This window comes from Sminthopsis crassicaudata, chromosome 3 (assembly GCF_048593235.1).
Source record: "Sminthopsis crassicaudata isolate SCR6 chromosome 3, ASM4859323v1, whole genome shotgun sequence".
NCBI lineage: Eukaryota > Metazoa > Chordata > Mammalia > Dasyuromorphia > Dasyuridae > Sminthopsis > Sminthopsis crassicaudata.
In genome coordinates, this window is record NC_133619.1 from 51,206,802 (window position 1) to 51,229,419 (window position 22,618).

The following is a 22,618-nucleotide window of genomic DNA, read 5'->3' on the forward strand; positions in this document are numbered from 1 at the left end:
TTCTCATGGATTCTATGCTTTAAAAAAAGCCAGTCTCCAGTACCATAAACGTTCCTCTCTTCCTTGCATGTAGCATAATTGTTTTATGAAACCTCAGAAAGTTACATGAGTGGGTTTTTCCTTTACTGATGTAGATCAAAGGGAACATATCTGTGGATGTTCTTCATGGGTTTCTATGGTTTAAAAAAAATATCCATTCTCTAGCATCCAGTACACATAGGATCCTCTCTTCCTTGCACATAGCATAATTGTTTTATGAAACTTTAAAAAGTGATATAAGTGGTTTTTCCCTCCATTGATATAGATCAAAGATGATTCACATATCTATGGATGTTTTTCATGGGTTTCTATGGTTAAAAAAAAAAAAAAATTCTCCACTGTCCAACTACTAGTGAATGGTCTCTGAACTTAGCAAGGCTGGTTCTTAGACAACAGATTTTGTCAGTAGACCCCTTTTCAAATCCTTTTCAAGATGAACAACTTGGCAGGACTTGGGTTCTGTGGACATAACGTTTGAGAATCCAGGGGTACCATTTCCTCACCACGGCAGAGCACAAAAGTAAAACTTCAAAGCATGATAATTAACTAAGTATTTTTTCAAAATTATTTAAATCAGTGATTGAGGTCCTGTGATTAAATGATTAGACAATTGTTCTTAGAGTCAGGGTCTCACTTCTGAGATACTGGTTGTGTGACCCTAGATTTAAAAAAAAAAATAACCTCTTAGCGACTTTCTAAGACTAGATAATGTAGAGAAGGTGTCAATCAGCATTGGTAAAGGGAATTGTCTAATGGAAAATTACTTATACCAATGAAAGACCAATCAGATAATTATATCTGTCAGAAATTTATAATTCCATTCCGTCTTCCCCCAATCGATTAAAGGTTTTGAAATTCTCAGGGTACTGCAGAAATTGTAAAGCATTATTAAATGCATCAGGAAAAAAGTCATTAATAGACCTAATTTTCAAATTAGATGTTTACATATCACATGTCATATCACTATTATAACAACTTTTTTCTTAATTGTTTAAATCTATTTTGAGTAAATAAATGCATACCAAGTCAGCGCATTTGTTCATTGCTCTGCTTGGCCCAGGGATTTGGCCAAAGACAACCCTCCTCTGGGAGGAAGGCAGCGCAGACAACCAGAATAGCCGGAGATGAGGGACTTTCAGATGTGAAAGAAAATGAAGTGGATGAATTATTCAATATTCTTTCATACTTTTAGGAGTTATGGAGACATAGAAAGTGGAACTGTATAGGACTATTATCTATGCTGTAGAAGAGGAACACAAGCAAGAGAAATAAAAACCTCAGAATGATTTTTTTTTTTAAAAACCCAGAATGATTAAGGAAGTATTGACAAAGTTCTTCTTAAAACAAACAATGCACTTATTCAAGTGATTTATAAAATCTTCATGTATGAATACAAATTTGGAAAAAACTTTGTAACTGATTTGTTTGATCTTATCCAAATATGGAAGAGGAGTGCAAATAAGGAACTGTGTATACTGTTATTTGGCAAACTGTTTAAGTCACTGATGAATCAGGCAAAGTAGAATCACTGAGAATTTCAAACCCTGCCATCCCCACCATACCCATCAACATAAACACTAACTTAATAATAATCGTGTATTAGCATCTTCATTTATTCATTCATTCCAACATTTATCAAACACCTCTGTGCAATGGACCACATTTCAAAATTAACCAAAATACCAGAGTATTTTGTCTTTCCTGGTGCCATCTCCTAAAAATGCCATGTTCCTCCTTAGTCCTATTCTGGAAGGTCACTGCCATGTTGCCGTTTCACTGTGCATGAACAAACGAGGAAATAGAAATACAGCGGGTGAGTCAAATGTTCAACATCAGTCTGTAAAAGCATAATGCCTGCTGGTGCAAAAGAACCATTCAGAGATATTTGAAGAGAGACTAAAAATCAGAATAAGCCAGCTTTTAATCAAGCAAAACCAAATTTATATTCATTCTTTCTAAAAATAAAATTAGACTTTTCCAACCCTTTACATCTGCATTTAATAATATTTTCTAAACAAAATACAGATGCTATAACATTGCAAGAGACTGTCTATCATGTACAGCAGACGATATGTTCATTGTTTACATTTACGTCAGTTCTAATTTGGTCATTGGTACTCGACTCATTACTTTAACATAGGACTTAGAATAAATTTTCCACAATTGACTATAAACATTAAGATGCTGTCTTAAAACTGCTCTGCTAGAAACTGTATAGAATATACAGAATTACAAAGTAAGGGTTTTTTTTTTGTGGTTTTGTTTTTTTTTTAATCAAAATATACAACCCTCCCCCAAAACGAACACAAGCTATCAGCATTTTTATTTTTATTTTTATTTACGAATGATACAATTATAGAAAATATCTGTAAAATTATCTTTTCATGTATAAATATTCTGCCATATTTACTTTGGTCTAGAATTATCAGCGTACAAGTCCACTTAGAAAATATCCCACATGTGCAGACTGGAAGAATTCACTACTGATAATAGTGACTTCACAACTTGCATTGTCTGAAGCCAAAGGAACTAATGAAATAAAATACTTGTCCTGGACACATAGCCCTCATCTAGGGTAGCATGAATCAGTGGACCACAGGATTAACTATTCAATACTGTAGGTATTATTTCAACAAAGACTTTTTAGCTCAGTCTCTTACAAAACTTTTAAAACAAAACCCAAATTAAATGACTAGTGCATGTATGTTATGTATAAAAGAACACGTAAATTCACTTGTATTTTGCCCTTTATAATACTGCATGAAAGTGAAAGTGGAAACAGGTTAATGAGGCTGCAGTATTGTGGTTAATAGCAAAGCACTACAAAATGAAAGGTCAGCTTCCATCCCATCTTTTTCTGGATTTTTAAGATGCGTTCTTGCCTGCCCAGTGTAACAAAAGTCTTCTTCAAAAGACTTCAGAAGGAAATCGTCCTGCAGATGACAGACAGTGCCAAATACCATCCTGGAGGGCCCCATATACTCCAGAATGATTTCAGGGATTGCAGGGCACCCCTTGAGCTCTTGGATGATGGCTTCCAGATGTGGCTTTTATGCGAAGGGACAAGTTAGGAATGTATCCTCTCTCTGGCAGGTGAAGAAAGTCAGAACCGTCTGGGGTAGAAATGACGTGAACCTCTTTAATATAACAACCACGTGCAGCAACTAGTCAGTCTTTGGGGAAAAACATTAAGGGTGCTCGTCAGCTGGAAATGATGTTAGGGGACATAGAGAGGTCTCTGGCAGGGTATCTGTTACCTAAGACTGAAAAGAGGCATCTGGATCGGTGGTTTAATTTCATAGGAGTCAGAGAAGTAGGGGAGCAGAAAGCCTCTTTCATCCTTCAACATCCCACCTTTGCACACACGGTCCAGGAGTCAAATAGTGCTAATTCTTGGATTTAGGAGATTGTGTTGCTTCCTCTGGCCAATCTGATCCATGGAGATAGAAACTCCAGTTTCCCCAAGTATCTCATCCTTGCCAAGTAACTCGTGTAGACTCCCTAATCTTTCCACAAGAAGGCCCATGATGGAAGGGACTGGACCTTGTGGCACAATTGAAAGCTTGGCAGTTTTAACTACCATGAGCTCACCTTTAACATTTCAGTTAATTGCCCAGCGGAGCTGGGGAAGTCACATTTCATTTGAGCTCTTGAGACTGGAGGGGTCAGCCTTAAAATGGTAGCCTTCTGAGAGTTGAATGGTCCCTGGAAATCCGCCCACATGTCCAGCCAAATTTGACTCTTCTTCATCTCAGAAGTGAGATGAAATATTCAGAAGTTATCCCGAAGCAACACACAGTTTAAGTAGCTGCTGGTACGTTCAGTAGTGTGGTAAAACAAGTTTTGGGGATACATCGATCGCGGATCAGCCATAACTTCAAAGAGAGCAGCGTTATCCAGTAGCACACATTGTGTTCTTAAGTTAGGTGTTTGGCCATTCCCAAAATACCCTTTTTTATTTTTTCCCAAATTCTCCTTTGGAGACCTATTTTCCCTCCATCACTTTCATTTTCTAACTGGTCAGTGTAAAACTACAGGGTGTATGTTATTTTTACAAGGTTTGTTTTACAAGAAGACGATGAATGTATGCTTTTCTCTCCTCATCTCATAATTTTCCCCCAACCATGTAGAATTTCATACAATATCCAGAGTTTATTTTTTGAAAATTTTAACAGTATTGAAATTGGATGGGAGGGGGAAAGCATTGATGACTTATTTCATTCACCTTTTAACAAACTGGTGAATTTGACATTCTCACAGCATCTGAACTCTTTCTCTTCTTTTAAGTGATTCAAGTTCAGTATTTCATAGCCAGTTTGGCAGCTCCTAACAACGCTCAACAGAAAGACCATTAGGCCAATTGTTTTTCTTTTTCAAATTACAAAGTACCCACTGGCAGAATTATGGTGGCTAAGACTCTCAGTTACCCCTGAACGATACTTGGGGAATATGAAGCCTCAGTTTTTATGGTGCGTTTTGCTTTTCTAGTTAATGCTGAAACCTATGAATAGGAAGAAAAAGTGTCATGTTTCAGGAACTTACACAATTTGGATTTCCTCTATACTTCACCCATTTTTGTCTGACACCTAAAAAGAAAAAGAAAATCATTGTCTAGTGGGTCTCCCACCATAGTCAATCAAAGAAGAACATCTTCAGACATAGTGTGTAGGGTTTCCTTCATTTTGTTTCCAGCTGAGTCAGTGAAGTGTTGACTCTCCAAAGACTTAGGGGTTTCATTGCCCCCACCCTCTTTTTTCTCGGAAGGATTGGGACTTTTGAATAAATGTTTCTTTTGGTGCATCCCCAGGGCAGCTGCTGTTTTGCAAATTTTGGGGCACTGAAAACAGGCATAGCCCTTTCCATTATGCTCATGGATGTGCTTCTGCTCATGATTCCTTTTGGTGGACAGATACAGAAAGCTCTGCAAACAGAACTGACAGCGATAGCGTTTCTCACCTGTGTGGATTCTTTCATGGATTTTGAGGGTTTCATTTAAAGTGAACGCCTTATTGCAATACTGACAGACGAATTCTTTGACCCCAAGATGAATGCGTTCGTGTTTCTGTAAGTTCCCCTGAACTGAAAAACACCTTCCACATGTTTTGCAAGCATAAGGCTTCTCTCCAGTGTGACACCTCATGTGCATTTTGAGATTGGAAGGGCTCTGGAATTGCTTTTGGCACAGTTCACAAATGTGAGGCTTGGATGGGGTATGGTGCCAGTGGGTCTGCCCCTGGTGTCCAGGACATGCTTTATCCCCAATACAAAGCTCACAGTGAAGATTGGGCATCTCTTTATTTTCTTCTCCTTCAGTGACTTTTTCCTTCGGGCTCTTTTTCACAGCAGAGTCGATGTCACTTGAGTTCACGTGTTCGCTGCTTGGGCTCCTGCGTCCATGTCTTTTCTTCCATTTGACCTTCTTCATCTTCTTTAATTGTTTGGATTTCTTCTTGGGTTTGTAATTGTAATATGGGCGCCACGGCTTGTCTGTGGAATCCTGGTCACTCCCTTCATCAAACATTTCACTCATTTCCACACATTCGGTTCGGCTCCGTCTGGCTGGGCTTCTCTCTTTTGGTTCAGTTACGCTTTCTTGAAATGTACTCTCTTCCTGCGTCTCATGTTTGGATCTTCTCCCCCTTTTATAAAATAGTTTGGACCCTAGAATGTGTCTCTTCACGATTGCCTCATTCCCAATTTTGACCGTTATCTGGCAGAGAGGTGCAACATTACTGTTGGTCGATGTTCCAGGCAAGGCGGGTTTTGCAATATATGTTTCAGTTTTACTGGTTTCCTCAACAGTACTAGTGCTTTTACTCAAAGGAGCTCCAGAACTTGCGGCATATTTTGCCTCCTCGAGTGTTTCTGCCCTGTTGTAGGGGGCGATTTTTTTCTTCTCTTTCAGGCTTTTGACCTTGCCGGGGACTTTGCCGAGGTTCTCCACGTGCTTGCTGTCATCTCCTGGGGAATGGTTAGCAGCAGGACTTGAAGGGATGGAGTTGCTGCTCGTCATGGCAGCGACTGCATTACTGTGCATTATCACTGAAGAAACCCGGCTGCTGTGAACAATGACAGATGGAGCCGAACTGCTGTAGCTGATGACCGACGTGGCATTTTCGCTGACATTACTGTAGGATGGAATTGTCATGTCACCTCCTCCCTGTGAGCCAGAAGTGAGACTTTTTCCCCCTGTGGGAACTGGCTTCTCCGCAGGAATAAAGCTATTTTTAACAGGGCTCAGCAGCCCTCCTCCTCCTCCTCCTTCCTCTTCTCCTCCTCCTCCTCCTCCTCCCCATGAGGCTCCATTTTGAGAATCTGTAGCTTGTTGGGTTTCTTTACTCAAAGGGGCACTGGGTAAAGCAGCTGTACTATCTGACAGCATATTCACATTGTCTTGGAAAGTCAAAGTAGTCAATTCAGAGCTTCTTGGATTCTTAATAATGCAGGAACTTGGAGCAGCCTCAGCAGGCTGGCTGTTTTCTGGTGGATTTTCATAGGATGTAGTTTTGTAGCTCTTATAGGGAGCCCTTTTGCATTTCATAGGCAGCAGTCTGTAAAGCTTATAAGGGTAGATGTTGGGCTTCAGGCCTCCGTTGGCCGTCTTCTTATTCACAGGGAGCCGATGGTCAATCGCATGGAAGGATTTCTGATGGTTCTTGAGGATATAGTAAGTCATGAAAGTCTCCAGGCAGAAGATGCACTGATAGCGCCTCTCTCCGGTGTGCCAGATTTCATGCCTGGTCCTGTATTCTGCCAGAGCAAACACTTTGCTGCAGTAGTGACAGGGGTAGGTTCTCCTCCATGAGTGGACATTGGCGTGTCTTCGGAGGCTGGATATAGTTACGTAGCTCCGCTTGCACACGACACACGTGTAGAGTACTTGCCCATCCACAACCTTCACCGTGTGCTCTACGTCTGCCAAGGCCCGGCTTGTGCCCGAATGTTCTCCCATCTTATTCTCAGCCGACTGCATTTCAGTTTTTCCATCTGGAGCTGAAAAGGTCGCTTGGTTTCCACCAGGAAAAGGGGGACGGTCCGAGTTCATACAGATCTGCTCATGCTTGTCCAATCTGTTGGAAGTAGTAAATTGTTTGTCGCAGTATTTGCACATGAAAGCATCCTGAGACTTTGTGTGGAGCTGCAGGTGGGACTCCAGTAAAGCCTGATTTTCAAATGATTTGGAGCAAAAAGTGCAGTCATAAACAGAAGGAGGTGGAGGAAGAGGAGGAGGAAGAGAAGGAAGAGAAGGAGGAGGAAGAGGAGGAAGAGGAGGAAGAGAAGGAAGAGAAGGAAGAGGAGGAGGAGGAAGAGAAGGAAGAGGAGGAAGAGAAAGAGGAGGAAGAGGAGAAAGAGAAGGAAGGGAAGGAGGAGGAAGAGGAGGAAGAGGAGGAAGAGAAGGAAGAGAAGGAAGACAAGGAAGAGAAGGAAGAGAAGGAAGAGAAGGAGGAGGAGGGGCTGGAGGGGCTGGAGGAGCTGGAGGAGCTGGAGGAGCTGGAGGGCTGTAGGGGCTGTAGGGGCTGTAGGTGTGGATTCAGGAATGTTAGCAGGTGGATTTTCATCTTCCCTGGAAAATGGTTGTCTTCTTGATTCTTGTGAGAATCTGAAACGGAAGTAATGGCTGGTTCTGGGGTTTTTTCTTGATGAACCTCTGTACTGGGTCCTTTAGGGGGTGCTATTTTTGCACTGCTGAACTGGAAGCTTGGGGTCTTGGGGGTGTCTTGGGAGTCCTGCATGTCTGTGTCTTTGCTGGCCCCCCATCACATTGCTCTTCACTTCTCACATAAGATGGGCTGGCAGCGGACTCGTATGAAGGACGGCCTTGAAAAGTATCCATTGCTGATGGGACGGCGTAGGAATGTTCAGCTAGTGTCCTGACAGGTTCAGCCTCATTGCAGCCATCATTCCTTTCTAAACCAAAGTTGGGTGTTCTCATTGAATCCGAGACCTTTTTTTGAAACTCGCCCTCAAATCCAGGGGAGAAAACATATTGTTATTATTTTCCGTTTCGAAGATGGAAAATGCATTCGTGATCCTTGGTCCATTGGTAATAGTTGGTTCATCAGATAGTTTTTCATTCTTTTCTTCCTTAACCACACCCTTCTCTGTGATGCAAAATACATAGGGACCTGGAGAGTTTGAGAAATTGCTATCTGTAAGATCTTCCAGAAATGATATTCCCAGCTTCTTTCCTGCAGCTGCAAGATCAGTCACTGTTTCCTGTCTCTTCACAACAACTGTGGAACTGTAGATATAATTAAGTATTTCTGTAAACACTTCAGCCTTTAGGTCATCCAACTCCAGGACGTGACTGGAAATGCAGATAGTACGACTCCAAAATATATTTTTGAAATAAAGGCTTGACGCTGCCAGGACATTGCTGTGGGCTTTAAATTTGGTGTCCTCCACGATGATAGTGACATCACATAAAATTCCCCGAATTCGTTGCTCATTTAAGATGGAGAGCACTGTGTCACTGTGAAAGTCATCTTTGAGGTCCTTTGAGTGGGACATGACTGTCATCTGGAATGACAAAAGGAAAATGGTAACTAGCATGTTCAGAGATAGGGAATTTTTTCTTGAGCTGTTAATAATAAAAATACATTCTAGCATTTATCCCAGAAGACATCAGTGAAGGTTTAGGTGGTTGTTGTTGTTTATTTTTTAAGCTGGAATTTATCTTCCTTTTTAGAAAGTGTGTTGATATATGGTTTGAAGGTAGCTGGATAAAAATCCCCGACCTGGAGTCAGGAAGACCTGAATTTGAATCCAGTTTCAGATACTTCCTAGTTGTGAAATCTTGGTTAAGTCACTTAAACTTTGTTTGCCCCAGTTTCCTCACCTGTAAAATAGAATAATAATAGCACCTACCAAGAATGTAGGTGAGGATCAAATGAAATCAAAGGGCTTAGAACTTTGTCTGGTACATAACAACATAAATGCTAGCTTTAAAAAAAAAAAAAAATGGCAACTAGATGGTATAGTGGATAGAGTACTGCGTCTGTAGTCAGGAAGACTCATCTTCCCGAGTCCAAATCTGGCCTGAGATATTTACTAGCTATGTGACCTCGGATAACGCTGCTTGCCTCAGTTTTTTCATCTGTAAAATGAGCTACAAAAGGAAATGCAAACCACTCCCATATCTTTGCCAAGAAGACCCCAAATGGAGTCTTGAAGAGTTTGACAGAACTGAAAAACCAACTCAATAACCACAATAAAAAAACCCCACCAAAAACCAGTTTATTGGTTGTTGACAGATAGGAGGGAAGTATCTTTTATCTTTAAATAATAGTGACCTCCATATATGACCAGAGTTTTGCTTCCTCTCTAGGTTGGCTTTATTTACATCGTTGTTCACCTGCCTTTGATCACCCTCATTATACTGTTGATCTCAGAGATGTAGGAAACAGCAACAGCAAAGCCCCTTTATCTTATTTCTTAAACAAATGTTAATGGTTAGGTATTAGACTCTTTTCCTCCCAATTTCTCCTTCCCATCAGAAAGTGTAATTACTAAATATCAGGATTACAAGACCCACTAAGTGGATTAGTTACCAATTTTAGGAAAGTTTCTTTAGTAGGTTGATTTTGGTTTGGGCTGGAGGAGAGGAGTGGTGAGTTTGACCTGTTGTAATTAAATTCCCTCATCATCATCTTCCTGTATCTTTCCAAAATTAAATTTCTCTGATGCGTCCACAGAATCATAAGAACTAGCTTAAAAGGGAATCTTTCCAAAGAGACTAACTGGATGAAAAACAAAAACAAAATTCCTCCAGACACTGGATAAAGCAAATGCTTCATCCTCCCTTGGACTCTTTCCACCTTTATGTGGCAATTGGTAATCTTTTAAAAACTCTAGTTACTTTGATCACCAAGGAGTAGCTTTTATTTACAGAGTTGGCAGAAAAGAGTTGGAAACATAAAAGCAATAAACTATACTTAATTCTGAACAAATGTTTTATGCTAGTTATAACAGAAAGATTGAGAAACCGACTGTCTTGCTATTCCTTAATGGAAATCAATAAAAGACTGGATGCATTGGGTCAAATTTCAGTTACTGGAATTCAGATTTTGTGTTTCATTATTCATTCATTCACTCATTTATTCATTTATTTAATGACTACCTGCTATGTTCAAGACAGAGTGTTAGGCATTCAGGGAATAGCAATATAAGGAATGACATAAATAGCCTTTACCTTCAGATAACTTGAAGTCAATCAATTCCATTTTTGGAGTCCATTCATTCAGTAAGCATTAATTAAGTATCTACTGTGTGCCAAGAACTATGTTAGATAAATAGAATTTAAAGAAAGAAGCAAAAGATAGTCTCTGATTCGATGCCCAACTTACAAAATAAAAAACTTGAAAGAGAAATGGAAATTGTAGATAAAATTCTAAAATTCATCTTGTGTCCTTCTCCAAGGTGTCAACCTACCAATATTTGCTAATCCCTAGAATTCCCTTTTAAAAAGTCAAATGAAATTAAAAAAAAAAAAAAGTCAAATGAAATACAAACCAAGCATTTGTGGTTAAAAAGAGACAAGAATAAAACACTAAAACCAAAACAACTCCAAGGATTTTATCAAGTGTGTCTGCTTCAAGGAAAATAAAAATATGACAAATTCAGAGAGATTCATCACAATGACAATTTTTCTCACAAAAAACCCTCAATTTTTTTGCCTTATTGAATATTTACTCCCAGGTTTCTTTAGATATGTTATCTCCTAGTATATAGATAAAATCACAGATAAAGGTTAAAGATGGAAAGAACTTTAGAAATCTTCCAGTCCCACTCCTTTCTCCAGATGAGAATTGCGAGATAAGAAGTCTTAGACTTTAATGTATTTTCAGCTTTGTGCATAATACAGAATTTCTGAGGCAGGTTTAGCCAAAGAGTTCTAGAAATGGCACTCACTCCCACCCCTGACCACCATCTCTGTCCTCTTCATGTCAATGACGTGAACAACATTTGTGGGGAAGAGATCTGCTACTTCAATACCACCAACACCAACACCAACTGCTATAAATCCAGAACCTCAGAAATAGTAGTGCTTCCCCAGACTTCCAAACAGCCCTTCTTCCCATCTGGCCCCTACACCCATAATCCAGTGGAGCAACTCTTTTGGGGAAAGAAGATGCCATTCCCATCATTATTAGTTTCATCTGCTGACCATCTGCCTCCAATGGACAGACAAATAAAATCCTGGACAGCCAGTACTCTCTGGATGGATAGCAAAGGATCTAAAGGGAAACCAAGGGTGCCATATATCACAGAAGTGAACCACTGCTACCATATTCCCCCAGACTCTAGTTTTAAATATCACAAGACCTATACCTAAGAACCCCAGAAATATCAGTGCCCTCCTAGGTTCCTGGTATTGCTTTCAGCACAGACCCAATAATCATCGTTTAATGGGAGCAAACTTTATGGAAATTTGTCCATTGACTTTGCAAGTGCTATAGCTCCCACTTGCTATAGCTATTGAAGACTCAGAAAAGAAAGCCTTCGCTCCTCCTTGGCAAACAATTCAACATCAGAGACAGATATATTATCAATGGAAATGACATTTTAAAAGGTGCCTTTACACCATAAGGAACACTACTTTCCAAAGGAGTGTAAGTGATTGAGTTGGGACTTAAGCTCACTCACTGATCATTAACTATGGGACAGAAAAACTTCAATTGTGGACCTGTGTAACTTAAAGCTGAAAACTGGAGTAGCAATGATCACGTTAAAAGAATAAGGCATCTCAATGGGAAAATCAGGTGTGAATGACACAAATGTCATTTTTCACCCAACTTTTTAGGAACATATCTGTTGGGTAAAACTGGAGATTTGCATAGCTGCTCACTAGCTGCAATGGTATTATTGAGCGAACATTCCAAATAATATTTTAAAATTATATTTTGCATGACTTCAGATGCATAATGGGTAACATATTTTTGGTCTTTTCAATGAGAGGGAGGGTAAAGGGAGGGGAAGAATTTGGAATCAAAAAATTTTAAATGGATATTTTAAAAAGAGAGAAAACATTCCTAAGTGAGAAACAGGCAATTGACAAAGCCCCCAAAAGGAGAGAAAACATATTTTCTTAGCCTTTTTTTCCCCTCCATGATTAATAATGTCATTATTCTGAATTTGTATTTTCATAGTATCCTTGTTGAATGAATGCCAGATTTTTATTTTTTTATTTTTGGACTGAACCCATAATTTCATTGGAATGGTTTTTCAGTATTCTTCAGTTGTATCTCACTTAGGGTTTTCTTGGCAAAGACACTAGAGTAGTTTGCCATTTCCTTCTCCAACTCATTTTACAGATAAGGAAACTGAGGCAAACAGGGACAAGTGACTTGTCCAGGACCACACAGCTACTAAGTGTCTGAGGCTGGATTTGAACTCTAAAGGATGAGTCTCCCTGACTGCAGAGCCAGCACTCCAGGCACTATGGCATCCCCTAGCTGCCCCAACTACAACAACAATTTCATTAGAACTAAAGACATCTAATAAGAACCTCTGTTGATGTATATTTGCTCTGTGACTTCATCTTAGAATTGGCTGGGGACACCAATTTATTGATTTGTCTGGAAACATAGAGCTATATATGTGTCAGAGGCTGAACTTGAACCCACAGCTTCCTCACTCCAAAGTTAGTTCTTCATCTATCCTCACATGTTCTTACTCTATATCTTGCTACAGAAGGTAGAACCATGGGGAACAAAGCACAGGGCCAGGAGTCAGGAAAACCTGAACTTAAATTGGACCTCAGATACTTACTTGCTGTGAGATCTTAGCTAGTCTCTTAACCCAATTGCTTCATTTGGAATTGGATTTGTTCTGCCTGATTCCAGAAGGCAGAATCAGGAGAAATGGGTACAATATTCAGAGAGCAAATTTCAACTCAGCGTTAAAGGGAAGTCATACTAAAAGTTAGAGCTAGCCCCAAATGGAATGTGCTACCTTGACAGGACTGGGTTAATTCTAACCACAGCAGTCAGATGACTGTTTGTTTGTTATATCATAACAACTTCTGACTAAATATGGATTGGAATAGAGCAGTTCCAATCCAACTCAGATTCGGTGATTTTTCTCTTCTAGATGCCTAATCCTAAACCGAATTCACCCAATCTCCCTTGGTTTTATTAAGATTCCTATTTCAAATGAAGTAATATTTGCCGAGTGCTTAGTGTAATGGCTAGTATATAATAGGCATTTAATAAATGCTTGTTCTCCTCTCCCCTCAATTTCATAGGAAATTATGATCTGATCTAGACTTCAAGAGATAAATTAGCAATGGCTAATAACGACCCATGTTGATACTTTAAGGTTTGCAAAGTCCTTTACTCGTTAACAACTCTGGCAAGTATTTTTTTCATTTCCATGTTTTCAGATGAGGGACCTGAATCTGCATTTGAATTCAGTTCTTTCTAACTTCAGGTCCACTGCTCTATACCCTGTGGTCTTTAGCTGTCTCTATGTATGTGGGACACAGTGATGGTTTCCTACGTCCTGCCCACGTGTCTAATCTATGATGACCTTTTCTAGACTATAACTTCTTAAGCTCCACATAAAATGGCTTGGTTTGTTACTATCAATAGCACACCAGGGGACACTTTAAATTGTTGTAAGATGATGATGAATACAAGAGCTTCTGACTCACAGATTGACTGATCTAGGCTCCCAAGTCACCGAGAATAGTCAACGGTATTAATCAGAAAAGTCACTTGAGCCAGAGCTAAAAAAAAATTAGGCCTACTGAAACTCAAGCTCTCCTCTAATTTTTTGCCTTTTTCTAACCTATTAAAAAAAAGTCAAATTTGTCTGTAAAATTTAGAATTTTAAAAGATGTTCCTTTTTACTGGCCAAAGCTAAAATCAACCCAAAACAATGATGTGGACCTTGGCAATTAGACGTCCATGAAACTGGTGTAGAATATAAACTAGGCAAAGCCCCCAGGAGACGGAAAGGTCTTTTATGTTGTTGACTTTTTATAGTCAAAAGAGACATCGATGACTATCTGGGTTATGTGGGCATACTAAAAAGAACAATGCGTGACCAATAGCTCTTTCTATCCTGTGCACATGGAGGAAAGTGCTCCTTAATTCCGAGCTACAGCCTCCATTTCTGTTTACTGGTTCTCCTTGCATCACTGACCCCCCAATCCCATCCCCCACCTCCTACCTCTCCTGGCACTTCAAAGTCCCCGACAGACCGGAGCTTCCATGTCACCACATGCTCAATTCAGACCAATTCAGTGAAAGTAAGCTCCCCTGGCCGCCTTTCCTGCCTTCCCTCCCGCCTCCACCCCGTTTCTCAACATCGCCGTCAGGCATTTGTTGGTCTGCTCTGGGACTGAGTTCAAACTTATGAAGAAACTCCCGGTAATTTGCTGGGGTTATGGGTTTGATTTAATACAACACCATAACACATAAGAGGAACAATGGGGAGTAGTGAGTAGAGAACTAGCTTCAAAAAAAAAAAAAAAAAAAAAAATCCAAATTCAAAACCATCACCAATCTGCTTCCCCCGCCCCCAAAATAACACCCCACAGCCCATCTTGTGTTCAGTGGGCAAGTATTTGAACCTCCAAGGGCCTTTAGGTGGGATTCTAAGACACAAATTGAAGATAAAGCGACAAAATATCCCATTAGAGGGACTTTTCCCGCCTCATACCAATGGAATCACAGATCCAGTTCCTATTTCTATAACTTAAAATAACACTCATTCAAATGTCACTCGAAAGTTTTCAAAGCGCTTCATGTACTTGATTTTATTTAGTATCAGAACAACCTTATGAAGATGGTGGAATAGATATTATCATTCTTATTTTTACAGAGGGAAAACATTGAGGAATAAAAAGGGTAAGCGGGCTTTGTCCTTGGTTAGGCAAGTAGCAAAAAGTATCAGAGCCAGCATTCAAACTGAAGTCTTCCCAACTCCAAATCTGACACTCTATACACGGCACCACGCAGCCTCTCTACTGAAATACATATAGGATGTTTTAAAAAAATTCAAATAATGTTTTCAGTTAGAATTCTAAAGCCGGAGAAACAAACCTTATCATTTTCATTAATATTGTTAATAATGATGATTGTAATCAACCTAATGAGATAAATTATCTCAACCGTGTAAAGGGAAACATGAGCTTAATTATGCATATTTCACAAGGAACATTTTCCAATATTTAATACATTAAAAAAATGTCTCTTAGATCTTCCTAAGTGTCAGGCTACTGTGACTTTTTCCATTGTAAGAGATCGAGGCAGGAAGGTAGGTGATTCCTCTAAGGTCACACAGAAAATCAATGGCAATGATGATATGCAAAATTATGTTTTCACGATTCCTAGTCCACCAGACACAACTGCACTGACACACAGCCACTCTTTGTTTTGCTTCCGATTTCCTAGCATAAAGAAAGGTGGATTTCCCCCCACCTCATCCCATCACCCCAAACCCCATGAAAATAAGGAGGCACTGTATTAGGATACTGACCTGAAGTTTTGCAAAAGTCAAGATCACTGTCCATTTTGGCCCAGGACAGGTTCCATATCAAAATGGAATCTGCTGGACTGGAAAGCACTCTCTGTGGAAAGTTCACTGACAAAGGAGAACACTTTGCTTCAGGCTATCAGGCCCTACCATCCCACACACATCCTCACAGTAAGTTTTCTTATAGACAGTGTTGGGAGATTACGTCAGACTTGCTCATGTGACAGGGTATTAGAAACACAGGCATCAGATCTCCAAAACAGATTTCAAAACAGAAGCCCTTTATAGCATTGAGCTGAGTCTAGGAAAAGGAAAATCCTCTCCCTTTTGCCGATCAAACACACTAAAAAGGGGGCCTGAAAAGTGCTTTATTTACTTGACTTTTAAAGATACAAATTATCTAGGTTCTAAAGGCATATTATGAAAAGCAAAGTGGATTAGCATTCATGCAGACTTAATGCCAAAATAAATTACGTTAAATTATTCTTAATCTACGAAGGGGATTGACTCTTGGGACACCTTCTCTTTGAATATATTCTCTTACAGAGGTAAACATTTAGTTGCTGGACTTGTGCTTGCCTGTACACAGGGAATCAGAATGAGTAGAGTTCATGTCCCTCAATGTTCTAACAGGCTCAAATTTAAGACTTCACGTTGCTGGGTTTAGAGAGGTTTTTGAAAAGGTATTTCTGTTTGTTTTCCTGTGTGTGTGTGTGTGTGTGTGTGTGTGTGTGTGTGTGTGTGTGTGTGTGTGTGTGTCTGCCTCTGTCTCTCTCTCTGTCTCAGTCTGTCGGTCTCGGTCTCTCTTGGTCTCTGTCTGTCTTGCGTTGTCTCGATCTCTCGCTCTGTCTCTCTCTGTCTCTCTCGGTCTCTCGCTCTCTCTTGGTCTCGGTCTTTTGCTCTGTTTCTCTCAGTCTCTCTGTCTCTCTCGCACTCGGTCTTTCGCTCTCACTCTACCTCTCTTTCTCTGTGTCTGTCTCTTTGTGTCTCTGTGTCTGTGTCTGTCTCTCTCTGTAACTGTTTTTGTCTCTCGATGTGTCTCTGTGTCTGTGTCTGTCTATCTGTCTGTGTCTCTCTGTCTCTTTTGTTAACAGAATAACCTTTCAGAGTGTTCCGTATCACTTGGAGTTCACCTCTATGTGTACCTTGCATGGATACTGGCAAACTGGTTTTAAGGTAATCTGAACATCAAGCCCCTAGGTAGATATCTATTACTCTCTCACAATAAAGAATCTGCCTCAAAAGCTCTTTCAAATGCCATTTTCTAGGGGAGCTTATTAAAATGATCAGCTGATTTTCTGATAGCCTAGCCTGTTCCCAAGTTTTAAAACATTTCCTTATTTTAATCTGGACAGAGCAGTGTTATCTACCACTGGACACATTTTCTGATTTTCGCGTTTACGGCTTTCCCAAGGAGAAGGAGCCTCTGGCCATTGGCAAGAATGTGACATCCTAAAGCTAGATAAGACGCTTGCTGTTGTATCATTGCTAAACTAGCTGAATGCCCCCTCCTTCGGGAGGACCCCCCAAGCTACTGTCCCACACGAACCACTAGCCCTCCCTGCACCAACCCGGAAGTCTATTGAACAACCACAAAGAACTTAATTGCTAACAGAGTTTCCTGGCCAACATGGTTAGAACTCTCTGTGCACAACCAGAAGGTTCCACAGGTCTGCCTGACTTCATGTGAATAGTTGAGGACCAAATGATGTGAAATCCAAGGCATAAAGCTTCAGCCCGACGTGGGTCCCGGGAGAAGGGGCTACGTTTATGTTTAATCTCCTGGTCTCCCAAGTCCAATCAATGCATGAATAGCCCAATGAGCTGAGACTGGGGGTACCACTATACTGTGTCTCAGGGCTGTGCCCTGCTTGCTATCAAGAACTAGCCACAGCGGTCCACTAAGGCATGGAACAAAGGACCACACCTAAGTCTTTCTTATCTCAAATGGACAGCATGAGGTTAACACAGATTTGGATACTTTCTATTCCACCAGCAATTTTTGTTCAGACTCATTCTTTTCAGAGGGATCCGGTTAACACGAGGCATTAAAAAAGCCTCCAAGACCAACCAGGAAGCATTAAGTACTTACTTCGGGCAGAACGGGGCTCATACCTCCTGGAATCCCTCATTTTTTCCTTCAAAACAACTCAAGTTCCATCTTTAGATTAGGCTAGTTCCTTCTCCTCCAAGGTGACTTTGGGCATAACTTGTATATGTCTTGTGTAAATATACCTAGAGAAATATACCCCTGAATGGAAAGTCTTCAAGGGCAGGGACTGCTTAGCTACTTTTGTTTATGCCTCCTGAGAGCTTAGCACAATGCAAGCATACAGTAAGCATTTAATAAATGCTTGCTAATGGGTTGTTGTTATTATCGGTGTCGTGGTTGTGTTGTGCATGTGTTTTCCCTTCGGGGAATTCTCGTTTTAGATCTGTAGCATGCTTACTCAGGGCTGGCTTGGTTTTGGTCCAAAATCATTTGTCTCCCAGACTTATTATATGCCCTCCTCTCCATTCAACTTTTAATTCACCCAAACTGAATTTTATTTGCCTCTCAGGGTGTAAAAGCCTACAATTTTTCTGTTTGACACAGACACACATGTGCCCACAAACGTGTGCATGTGCATATATAAATATATAAAAATACACATATATTTAAACATATTATTTAATATATCTTAAATATATTAATACATATAACCTATATAATACACACATTATATATCCAGAAGTCTACATTTATATATTTTATCTCTTTATACCATATAAATAAAAACAAACAATATATAATATAGTATATATGCCATATACATATGTATATTATGTATACACATGTGTGCATATATGCATGTGTATAAATACAACAGTATAGAAACAATATAATATACATATATACATAGTATCAGTGTATTTTTCATTATGTAAGTAAAATACAAGACACATACAGTCCCACATTGTACACATGTATGTTGTATAAATATACACCTATGTGCCTCCCACACCTTTGTAGGGAATTGAGCCATCCCTCAGATATAAACAGGGCATCCCAAGCACTAGGGAGGTAAATGAGAGCAGGCTTTGAGGGGTGCTGCTGGCTGATCCCCATGGGAAAGACTTGCCTCACTTCAGATGTGTGGTCACCTTCACGGACAGTGTTGCCTTGCTAAGGGGATGTGGCTTCCAGCAGTTGCTGCTACTGTACATCTGTGCAAACAACCACAAGCCGCTCAAGCGTGAGCTCTGTTAGCTCACTTCAAATTAAGCATGAGCAGGTTTCTCCTAGAGATAGGGAGAATGCAGGCGAACCGCATGGGGGAAAGCAGAAAGCTGAGTCAGCAGGGGTGAACATTCACCTGATTAAAAACTTTAAGGTTTAGAAGAAAAAGAAATTCTCCTTCCAAGATTCAGCTCCTTTCCTCCTACACATTTTTGATCTTCCTCTTCCCGTCATTACTTTGTATTTTTACATTTATTCATTACATTTTACATTATTACAAATAATACTTTGTATTATTTACACGTACACATGTTACATGTTGCAGTAGAATATAAACTCCCTGAGGGCAGGAGCCATTCTGTTTCTCTTTGTATCGAGCACTTAGAATGGGTTGAAGAGCTCTCAGGGCGTTTCTCCAGACTGACTCACCTATGCGGTTGACTCTTCTCTCAGCTATAAGCAATTGGAATCAAGAACACCTGGATTTAAGTTGGCAAATTAGTCTCCTGTCAGAGGGGAAATTGCCTTTTCTACCACTTGTGGGATTTTTCGTTCAGAGACTCTCCACCCAAGCAGGTGCTGTAGAGACATTTTGTGATTCTACCGCTTGCTATCTGCCTGCTCGCTAATTCTAACTAACCCCTACGGAGAGACTGTTCTGGGAGAAAAATAGCAAAAGGTTATTTATAGAAGTATGGAGGCTGGTGCCTCATGCTGGTCCCAAACAAGGCCTTCAGCAAGATAAGAAGGGAAGGACAATCCATGATAGCCTAGCATTATAGAGAGTATGCCAGAACAAAATGGGAAGTTTAAAGATTGTGCTCTTATGACTGGTCAGACCACAAAGAATGTACTGATTTTGTGTGTGGGGGGGGTGCAGGGAGAGGTTTGAGATGGATCAAGATTTGTGATTCCATCAGTGTGAGAAAATCCAATTGTGGAAAGTCCCTTCATAATCAAAAATCAGCGACTTCTCTATAATGTGGTCTCAGAGAATTGTATCAGATGGAAAAATTGTGACTTAAAAAAAAAAAGAAAATGTGACTTTGGTTACACAGCTAAAGTAGAATTTTTATACAAGTCTTTCTGATTTTAATGCTCCCAACTATTATGCTATGTTGCCTCTCACTATTAACTAATAAAGGTCACAGATATTTATATTATTATAGCTGCTCTGTAATGCAGACTTGCTAAATTAGGCTAAATATTTTGTGTATATGTGTGTGTGTGAATGTGTAGGCTGGTAGCATATCCATTTATATGTGTGGTGTATATGAAAGCCAATAATACCTTTCTTGGCTCTCATTAATCTGGAGGCTTAATTATGTCCACTCTTCAAAGGACATTTGAATAACACAAATGCAATTTCAAAGTTGAAATCAAAATTGGAATCAACTGTACTGGACAAAAGCACAAAAGAACCAGGAGGTAAATGAGGCCGCAGGGCAAGGAGTGGGGCTAAATATGAGAAATGTGTATGTTTTATGTATATATAAATACATACATACATAATTGCAAAGTATTATTTCAATTTGTGGAGCAAAGAAAAAAAAATGACAAGTTTGCTGATTTTAAAAACATATTCAGAAACAAAATCTCTGTGAAAGCGTAAATGCACATCGGCTGCAAATAAAGCATGCTATTTTCATCCTGCTGCCTGCACAGATGTGACTCGGTGTTCCCATACTGTATCTGCTCTTTGTGCAGCTGTTAGCAGAAACATGATTGTATTTTTGGCCCCATTTCTATAGTGTGCTAACTATCGCTTAATGTCATTAGTATTCCGTTCCATCTCTGGCAAAGTCCTCCCTCCCTTTGGTCCCCCTCCTATCTCAATAGGTCCAGGGTTCTCCAGCTCAGTCTCTGCAAAAAGCCTTGGGCTCTTTGGTCTAGAACCTCAAGGGTCAATTGTGGCAGAGGAAGAGGAAGAAGGAGTGGAGGAGAAGTGTTCTGACAGGAAAGACAAAAACATTCAATGCCATTGGTCTGAAACGAAGCTGAATAGTGTTTGGCTAGCATTTGTTTAAGAATTTATCAAACAAGTTAGAACATTCAGACCCTGAATTTTGGCTCGCCTGCTCTGGCTCAAAAGTGAGGAATAATCCTTCAGGCCCCAATGATAGCCTCATTTCAGCTCTGATGAGCCAAGCTCCATTTATGTACACTTCTTATTTAAAATGATACCATGTCTACCCTAGTCCACTCGTCCAATACTACTCCAATTCCCTATGGTCTTTCAGAGATGGCAAGAAGCTCACCACATTCACCAAACTTTTTAGGACCTTGGAATCTCCCTGGTCTGGGCTGCATGACATGAATTCCTCAGTGACTGATAGCTAAAAACTTTCTTACTTATCTTGGCTTTCAACTATTGTAACTTCAAGCCATTTTTGTGCTGTCTTTTCCAGTCCACGGGCCAAGAGAATCAAAATAAGATTTGAGCAGCTCATCCATCATCCCTTATCAGCATTGCATCTATTCCAAGCATTGTTCCTCTCTCTTCAGTGATCCTCTTCTTTTCCTCAGCATTGTTTTACAAACAACTCTTTCCTCAGATTTTCCCGCCTGGGATCATTTTAAACTATCAAACTCCTGATGCTCTTTTTATAGAATCTTTCTATGCTACTATATGTACCCTCTGATATTTGCTTTTGCCGCCATTTTTGTATGCATTTTAAAAATCTTAGTTAATAACTTCTTCCATACTGATTTTTTTAGTGTGAGGTAATTGAGATCAAGTGACTTCCTAGGGTCACACAGCTAAGAAACGTTAAGTATCTGAGGCCGGAATTTGAACTCAGCTGCTTCTGACTTCAGGGTCAGTGCTCTATCCATTGGGCCATCTAGTTGCTCTCTTGACTTTTTTTTTTTTTTTTTTTTTTTTTAATACAACTCCTCTCTTCTCCTCATCAAATTCTTTTTTTGCATCCTCAGAACTGTACTTCTACCCCAGGCTAACTGTAGAATAGTAAGTAGATCATGGGATCTTCCCCTATTAACAGGTACCCATCTTCACACTCAAGCCCCTTTCAATGCTCTCAAAGTCTGGGGTGCAGATCAGACTGCCCAACTTTATTCTTTTCTATTACAAATTTCAAGGTGACATGTTCATTTTCCTCTAAGGATTCCATTTTAGGAGTCAGTTTTTTCATGCTGAGAATCAGATCCAAAATAAAAGTTCCTCTTTGTCTTCTGAAGGATGAAATTATCATAAAGTAAAAAGATCAGATAATGTTAGCTTTTCTCCTTTGAGTAAAAGATTTGTGTTCTACCAGATAATCAAAGTCCTCTGTCAATATTATATCATACCTTGATATGCTTATTATCTCTTTTCCAATCTCATTTATTTTCTCTTTCTGTTTGTAATGTGCTCTAAAAATAATATAGTTTCTTCCTCCACTGATAGTCACTTAAATGTTCTCTGCCGTATCTCTTTCCCCTCAAACAAGGAAATCTTTTTAGTAGTCAATCTATTCTTGCATTTTTTAAATACCTAATGGTTTTTTTTGGCCATGTTCTAGGACCATGGTTCAATCATAGATTCCAACTTATCAAACTTTAGTGACACCTAAGGTCAAATATGCTTCTTTGGTATCAGGATCTTGTTTGCATTAGGTATTTGTGTATTTGTGGGGTAGTGGGAAAGATCAATAATTAATGTCTTGAGTGTTCTGTTTTGTAATCATTAGCTACAATCTATTTAACAGGATAAGAAATAATTGTGTGACTTATAACAAGAATATAGCCCTGGATGAAAACCTGTGTAACCTGAAACTATGATGCAGAACCAGTGGAATACTTGTGCTACTTAACTTTAGGAGTATGAGTATAATTGTTATGGATACATATTGTGTATACACATTATATACATAATAT

General features: G+C 39.7%; 1 protein-coding gene across 1 annotated transcript in view; it reads right to left on the reverse strand.

Moving 5' to 3' along the window:
• Positions 1-1,631: 1,631 nt before the first annotated feature.
• ZBTB38 (zinc finger and BTB domain containing 38) overlaps positions 1,632-22,618 on the reverse strand; it is a 39,423-nt gene continuing 18,436 nt past the window's right edge. Inside the window, 5 exon segments of the mRNA XM_074298480.1 lie at positions 1,632-7,271; positions 7,571-7,613; positions 7,616-7,717; positions 7,720-7,990; positions 7,993-8,559. Of these exon segments, the coding sequence (XP_074154581.1) occupies positions 4,676-7,271; positions 7,571-7,613; positions 7,616-7,717; positions 7,720-7,990; positions 7,993-8,559 (3,579 nt within the window). The 3' untranslated portion in view covers positions 1,632-4,675.